At 36.7% G+C, this 8,149-nt stretch overlaps 1 protein-coding gene across 1 annotated transcript; it reads right to left on the reverse strand.

The window, feature by feature from the left end:
- Nucleotides 1-1,853: 1,853 nt before the first annotated feature.
- Nucleotides 1,854-4,008, reverse strand: LOC149002487 (2-alkenal reductase (NADP(+)-dependent)-like). Its single transcript, XM_089136857.1, has 5 exons — nucleotides 3,772-4,008; nucleotides 3,349-3,526; nucleotides 2,912-3,078; nucleotides 2,662-2,744; nucleotides 1,854-2,290 (listed from the first exon to the last, which is right to left on the reverse strand). The coding sequence occupies exons 1-5, from the start codon at nucleotides 3,997-3,999 to the stop codon at nucleotides 1,915-1,917; spliced, it is 1,032 nt and encodes a 343-aa protein (XP_088992983.1). The 5' UTR covers nucleotides 4,000-4,008; the 3' UTR covers nucleotides 1,854-1,914.
- Nucleotides 4,009-8,149: the final 4,141 nt, after the last annotated feature.

Here is an 8,149-nt window from a genome sequence, read left to right on the forward strand (position 1 = left end):
ATTCCACCCAATATTGAATCAAAATAAAGGGGGAGCTCTCCTTCCCTTCGAAGACAAAGCCCTCTCATTTGGCTCAGAAATCCTAACTTCAAAGTCAGATGGTGTTTGGAACACCGTCTTCATCAATTCTAAATTTTGGGGACGAAGAAGACTGGAAATTAAGAACTTGGAGCTTGACCTAATGTTGAAACTTGAATGTCTCCTATCTAAATGGGTTCTTAAAACAAAGGGAGAGGGAGAACTATCATCAACAATGACCTCTAAAGAATCATCTTCTCGGGCGGTTTTAGACCATCTACTCCCAAAGGCAAAAGCAGGGTCAGAAGAAGGGTCAGGGGGAGCTCCTATGAAAGGGTCTCCTCTAATCCCATAATCCTTCTAGGGTTCTTCAGGGACATTTAGATTCCCTTGGACATCGTACTTCCTAATCAACTTTCTACCCATGGATGGAGATCCGGTTTGTAAAGAACTTACGGTGAGGGTAAAAGCTTTGGAAAAGATGAGGAAAGATGAAGGAGCTTCGATCACACTTGCTAGAGTATCTTTAAGTTTCAGAAATCACAATTGCAATAAAAAGAGAGTAAGACAAAGGAAAACAAAAGTCTTATACCCTAATAAAATTCAAATGGATGATGTAGATCGTTCTTGATCTACATTTACCAAGAGGCGACATTTAGGTTTTGAGTAACGCTCGCAAGAAAGACAAATGTGGCATCATGGGAAGCGCCTCGGGCGGTGCATACGTCTTTTCGATTACTAACAAGTTGTCATGAAAATTAATGCTCTATTTGAGGAATCATCTTGATGCTTCCAGCTCTTGGGAAGAAGCCTAAAACGAGAGATTTGAGAAGTCATATTTCAAATTGGTTTATGAATGACAACTCCGAAGACTAGGGGGCTAATGTTATGACAAAATTTCTTAGGCCTCTGAACTAATACAAACCATCTTAACCATAAGTAACCGGTTTTCGTTTATCTCGGTAGCCAAACAAATGACTTTCCAAATTAACTTTTCGGAACACGCTATCAATTCATGGAGCCATACCAAGGGTGAGCGTTCTATGGACTTATTGAGGACCACTTCTCGGCAAAGACATTTTAGTACAAGGCAATCCCTTATAGAGGGCACGCATATTAGGACGTTAAATTCAGCATTTAATGCTCCGTACCTATACATTAAATGCGTTGCTCTTATCATGAGATATGTCAATACGTCCAAATCTCTAGATAGAGCTTTCAGCTATTTTTCTAAGGAAACATATCACATCTGAAAAATACATTTGACAGAATTCTCTACCATCCTCGTAGAATGTGCACCAAACCCAAAGCTTCCCATGCAAGCTTGATCCTAGTTTGATTCTTCCTTCTACAAAGAGATTTGGGGGATCGAACAGCTAGGATTCATCTCCTACACAATCTTTCATTCTTCTATAATAACAGTGAGACAAGATGAATCGGGAAAGCCAAGAAAAACTAATATTAACTTTTGAAACTGCCCTCCTTGAGAGGATCTGAGATTCCCAAAATCTAACTTCATCATTGGAGGCAGCTTCTTGTCCACAGAGGCAATCCGCTCTCATTGGTTCTCTTTGTTTGCAGATCTCTGGTTCAAAAACTGCCTTGGATGAACCAGAGTAGGGAGACTCTGGAACAACAAGACCAAAAACATAATAACAGAATGACTTAAGTGCCACTCTCGTGAAGCAAAACAAAAATTAAAATTTTCTTTTCTTTTTCATACGTTTCTTGCCAATGAAACACGGCTTAAGAGACCCCTGAAAAGCTTCATAATGCAAAATGAAACCATTTAAGGCCAACATATCCATCCTTTTTTCTTTTTTTGTCTCTTTTTTGGTAGAACCCAAGATATCCACTTGCCACACTAGAGACTGGTGGAATTACAAAATGCAGCAGTCATTCACGGGCAACCACCACAACTTGTTTCCCAACATTTCCGTTGAAGAGTCCAATCAAAGCTCCAGGAGCTTTATCAAGGCCTTCAACAGTATCTTCTACATATGCTACCTTCCCTTGTTTGATAGATGGTATAATGAACTCAAGAAACTGGGGGTATTGGTGATAGTAGCTGGAAACCAAGAATCCTTCCATGCGAATTTGCTTAGTAATAAGAAAGAACAAATTGTGCACACCCTCCGGCTTTTCCAGGTTGTAATGGGAGATCATCCCACAGGCTGCAATCCGACCCTTGACTTTCATGTTTAGGAGGACTGCATCAAGCATCTTTCCACCAACATTTTCAAAGTATATGTCTATGCCTTCAGGAAAGTACCTGGGTAGAAGATGCAGAAGTTCAATTATCAAACAAGGTAGAAAAGCAAGGATATGATTCATGGGTCATGCATTGTTGTTGTAAATAAGGTACACAAGAAGTTTTAATAACATGGTCAAGACAAACAAGCAAATAAAGTATGAAGCTTCTCCTTTGATATGATATTGAGGTTTTTCTGATGATCAATGCAAATGCAATGGATCGATAGACCAAGATATCAGTTTTGACAATATTAGGAGAAGGCCATTTGTTTTGTGCAGGGCTTTGTGTTCTATAGCTGAAGCAGATGTACATAATCTTTTACCATATTTAATCTTTAATACAACTAATCTTTACCCCCCAAAAAAATGATTGAAGATACTGATACTGACCTCCTTAAAGCAGCATCCAAGTCATTCTCTTCTTTATAATTGAAAGCCTCATCAAATCCAAACTTGTTCTTCAACAGATCAACCTTAATTTTCAACCCCAAGAGAACAATCAACCCATTAGCCCCTGACAATGCTCACTTCTTTCTATTTTTTCCATCAAATAAACCAGTGACTGTCCTCAGCATATCTAGTAACTGTAGTTCCTGGGTTAACATGTTCATGGAAAGAAGTGAACTTGATAAGCACTCACCTTTTCTTTGCTTCCAGCACTTCCCACCACATAACAACCCATTAACTTAGCGAACTGTCCAACAAGCTGGCCAATTACACCAGATGCAGCTGATACATACACAGTTTCTCCTTTCTTAGGAGAGCACACCTCATGAAAACCAGCATAAGCAGTCATTCCAGGCATCCCTAAGAAGCAACAATCTTATAGTTAAGATGAATTCTGCTTCGTACGTAAAGCATAAAGATGTGGGTGTGCGTGCCACCGGTGAAACAGTCAACTATAGAAATGCAAGTGAACCCTGCTCCAGGGCACCCATAAAGTCCGGAGCAAAGAGAGCAGTATTTTTAACGTTTCATAAAAATATGATGAAAATTAAAAACCAACCAACAATGATCAAATATAGTAGTTATCTTGGTTAACACTCACAAGCATGTATTGAAGCTAAAAAGACTTACCAAGTATTCCTGTATAGTAGGAAAGTGGCACATCAGTGTGTTCAATTTTAAACAGGGAGTCCAGCATTGTAATCAAGCTATACTCTTCCCATCCAGTCATCCCCCACACCAAGTCACCTTGCTTGAACTTTGGACTACTAGAATCCATCACTTTGGCCACACCACACCCAGTTATAGGCTGCACGTTTACAAAACAAAGATTCACAAATGCAAGCTCAAACATAGAGTTTGCCAGTAATCAAAAAAATTTTAGGATCTTCAACAATGATCATAAAAATTTTCCAACTCTAAAAAATATCAGGTTGCTTGTCATTTAAAGTTTCTATAAAATCAATGTTGCCTCACAACCTGTCAAGAACAAATTCAGAACTGGATACCGCTGAGTTCACAGTTTAAAGAATCAGGGTTTAATTCGAATCTTACAGAGCCAGGCGTGAAAGGAGGAATATAGCTGGGTCTATCTTGCTTCGACATACGTCCTCTCATGTAAGAATCACAAGATAAGTAGAGATTCTTCACCACAATCGCTTCTGATCCTTCTGGAACCTTCAACTTCATGGTTCCAGTGCTCTGAACCATATCTGTCTCTTTCGGGAACCCAACAACATAATCTTTCAGCAGGATCTGTTTGTTACTCACCTCTTTCGCCATTTCTGATCTCTCAATGAAGAGTGAAGACAAATCTAATCTCTGGGAAATTTCTATCAGAAACCCTGAAATGTAAATGTGTTAAAGGGAGTGAAGATTGTTCTTGTAGGTTCCCATTACGCCACATTTGAAAAAGTCTTAATAATGTTTTCATGTAATACAGCTCTGAATGACTGAATGAGCTTCTAGCACAATGGGGACAATTTCTTAAGTAGAAATAGTCAATTTAAGGAGATTTTAGATTTGAACATCGGTCCTTCCACGTTTTTCTCCCCTCTTGATGACTATTTCATGAGCAGAAATAATCAATTTTTTTTTTTTTTTTTTTGGGTAAACGCAGAAATAATCAACTTAAGGAGATCTTAGATTAACATCTGTCCTTTTATATTTTTCTCCCTTCTTTTCATCCCTATTCAATTAGATGTAAATCCTTATGACTGGACTGAAATAACAATTCATATGATACATATATATCATATCATCATACTAATACTAATACTAACTATTATAAAAGCATGAACTCAAAAGTCATGGCTACATTTTTATTTCCCAAAATAGCCTCCTTCCCTAACTACATTGACATAATTAATTACGTCTAAAATTGTAAATTCTTATTTTATACTTTCAATAATATTATATTAATTACAGGTTTACATAAATCATTAACAATAAGCCTAAGGAATAGGAAGAATTTTTCTTAAAAACTAAGAAATATTAATTGAAGAAGAAGAAACTAATCAAAATCAAGCATCTAAACCTTAAAAATACGGCTCATTTAAAAAAAAATAACAATTAACAACAACTAGCCTAAGGAGCAGGAAAACCTTCAACTAAAAACTAGGAAACCTTAATCGAAAATGAAAAAACTAATAAGCATCTAAACGTTTGAATATCGATTAATAAATGTAATAATGATATAACATTAAAAAAATATATAGTACAAATAATAGGAAGAATTTCTCTCAAAAATAAAAAAATATTAATGAAGGAAGAATAAACAGTTTTAAGAAGTAATTAATATTAAGTGTACACGTATACATATACAATGATACAGCCTATCATGAACCTAGAGAAGTTGAAAAGACCGGAACTGGGAATTAATTCTCCACAGTGTAGTTACACATGTAAGCCTAATCAGTTATCTAGAGAATGAATGCAAACTTCTGGCCGATGCGTTTTAGTTGTTGAGTGGGTGAAAAATCATTTAGAATATAAACAAAATTAGAAGAAAAAAAAAGAGTAATCTAGAAGCCTTCTGTGGTGTCTACAATTCATGGATTTCACGACCCAGAAACCCATCAACTCCAGGTATGTGGAAACAAGAGTTTCAGAAGAAGAAGATGAAGGAGAGATAGTTATTGTTGTACCTTATGCTGAGTTCAGAGAAGCTGATGAGCCATCTCCTCCTGCTTCTATTAACCCATATACCAGCCCAGCTTCAGAAGATGAAATGGCAACTCTACTTGATATTGAAGATGTTAAATCTATTGCTCATGTCTCTATTGTTGCCAAGATCAAAGTTTCCAAAGATGGTTTGCCAAAAGAGAAAAAGATAAAGCATTACAAAAGTTCGCAGAAGATACTGTCGGTTGGGGAGGGAGATTTCTCCTCTGCTTGTTTGGCCAAGGCTTTTGGTTCTGCTGAGAACGTGATTGCCACTTCTCTCAATTCAAAAGGTATTTCAGTTTCAATTAAATTCGTTTAAGATTATAAACAATATTTGAGTTTTGCACTTCTGTCAAAGATTGTTGGTTTTGTATTGCAAATTTTTTCAAGAAACTCTACAGCAATGCCACGTCTAATATTGATGATTTGGAGAGTAGAGGGTGTATGGTTCTTCATGGAGTCGATGCTTCAATAAGTTTCTCAAGGGCATGAAATTTGATCGGATCGTTTTTAATTTCCCGTGCTGGTTTTTCCCATAAGGAATTGGAGTCATCCCAACTCAAGTAAACTATTTGGAGAGCTAAAGAATCTTTCTGTGTTTGAATCCATTGAAGTCACATTTTTGTTTAAAAAAATAGAAAAACACTCAAAATTCATTAAAGACTTTTTGTTTATCATGAATTTTAGTTAATAAATTTTGATAGACGTTTTGTTTATCATGAACTTTAGATAATAATTTTTTTCTATTAAGTAGAATTGAGAGTATAAATATAAATCATACATTCTTTTTACCATACTTTCTTTTTATAAAAATCATACGATCGGGAATAAGGTAACTATTTATTGTGAAAAACCAAATCAGCCCCTCCTGTTTTCATCTATCTGGAAATAATTACTTCCAAACTCTACTTCTGTGTTTTGATGAAATGTAGTTTTCCTTCACTTTAGTCTTCTTGAATCAAATTTGATGGCAAATCTTTCTTGCACAACTGTGTCATCAATCTCAATCTCCAACTCTCACATCACTAGCAAGAAGAAGAAGAAGAAGAAAGACAGGGAACAGCCAATCGAAACCCAACAGTTTGAGGACAGTGATCTTGAAGCCGCCACCAATGGTTTCTTAGACCAGAAATTTCTGCACAGAGATAGGCTTTGTCCATTGTACTTCCCCCAACATTGTCCAAAACCCTCAAACAAAGGTATCTGAACTCGCAGGATTGCTTCTATATATATATATATATATATATATCTTTTCGGGCAAATATCTGAATTGAAAACTTACACGTTGCACTCAATGGTGGAGGACTAAAGTTCACGAGTCTGGAACAGAATCAATGCATGAGAAGACAACAGCTGCTCTGAAGAAACCCTAGCGCCGCTGCTTTAAAGAAATCGAATCTTGCCGCCGCTCTTTGAGGAATCTTATAATAATTCTTTAAATGAATCTGTCTCTCCACCTCCACCCTCTCTCCACCTCTCCGTTTCATTTTCTCTCTCCCTCACCTCCTCTCTCCGCCTTTTGTGCGTCTTCTCCACCTCCACCCCTCTTCTTTGTCTCTCTGTGTGTCTTCTCCACCTCCACCGCTCTCTCTGCCTCTCTGGTCTTCTCCAACTCTCTCTGCCTCGTTCCAGTGAAGTTCCTGTTTAGAAAAAGAAAAAAAAAAATATCATATTATCATACTATCATACTATTATACTATCATATCATTCATACTACTATTATAAAAGTATGAACTCAAGGGACATGGCTACATTTTATATTCCATAAATGCCCTTTGTATTCAATCAATTAAGTATTTGAATAAATAATAAATAATGTCTAAAATTGTAAATTCAAATTATTTTAATTAAATTTAATTATCAAATTATGCTCAATTCGTTTCCAATAAATCATTAATGAGTTGATACGTTATTCAATGTTTCATTGTTTTGTTACAAAAGTGAGATTTAAATTAATTACACACGTTATTTCCCAGGTAATAAAATCCACCAAGTAACGGGTGAATTAAAGAATGCCCAAAGCACATAGGAACACGAAACATTCTTCAAATTCCAATGTTAATTACAATGAAACTAAACTTAATTGAAACGCACACCTTTAGGCCATAGAGGAAAAAGAAACGCTTCCTACCAAAAAAGAGGAAGAAGGAACGCTGGAGCGCTTACCAGGTCCATTATTTTATACCTAATGTGAAGTTGTGAACTCTCTTCTATTCTCTGGTAGCCATCGGCGACAGTCTCTTTACTTAACCGATAGTCTTCCTCTCTCACATTGTTTCTCCTTTTCGTTTTTCTCTAACAAACTTGCAAATGTGTTGTTATGTTTCACCTCTTTGGTCTTCTCTACCAAAATCGATCTCCCTATTGATTCTTTCTCAGTTATTCTATGACTCCCTCTCTCTCGCCGCTCAAATACCACTGGTGTCTCTACTTAATTACACCGTCCCAACACATCTGCGCTGGTTTCTTTGGCGCACCTCGATTGGAGAAAGCGGAAGATAAGACGACATCTGCGGGATCTGCTGCCACTCCTGTATCCAATCTTGACAAAAAGACGCGTCATGCTGAGCATTATTCAATTCAATTCCTCTCAAGAGAAACCTTACCTTATTATGATAACTATTCCAAAAAATGGCGCCCTAGGGACTTCCTATTTTGGAGTACTGGTATTTCCCTATATTCTGCTCTCTCTTTTTCTCCATTAGCTTGATATGTTGTTTAGTGATCTAGATTCGTAGATTCCAATGCCTTTGTTGCTTAGTAAAAT

Source organism: Hakea prostrata, chromosome 10 (genome assembly GCF_041222555.1).
Source record: "Hakea prostrata isolate BN-2017 chromosome 10, UWA_Hpros_2, whole genome shotgun sequence".
NCBI classification, from domain to species: Eukaryota; Viridiplantae; Streptophyta; class Magnoliopsida; order Proteales; family Proteaceae; genus Hakea; species Hakea prostrata.

What these genes read in the sequence shown, in the direction of transcription:
- LOC149002487 (XM_089136857.1), bottom strand. Translation starts at nt 3,999, where the DNA reads ATGGCGAAAGAGGTGAGTAACAAACAGATCCTGCTGAAAGATTATGTT. An exon ending in GTGCTGGAAGCAAAGAAAAG is followed by an intron (nt 2,745 to 2,911) that starts GTGAGTGCTTAT and finishes TTGAAAATTAAG; the next exon opens with GTTGATCTGTTGAAGAACAA. An exon ending in TTGGATGCTGCTTTAAGGAG is followed by an intron (nt 2,291 to 2,661) that starts GTCAGTATCAGT and finishes TCTTCTACCCAG; the next exon opens with GTACTTTCCTGAAGGCATAG.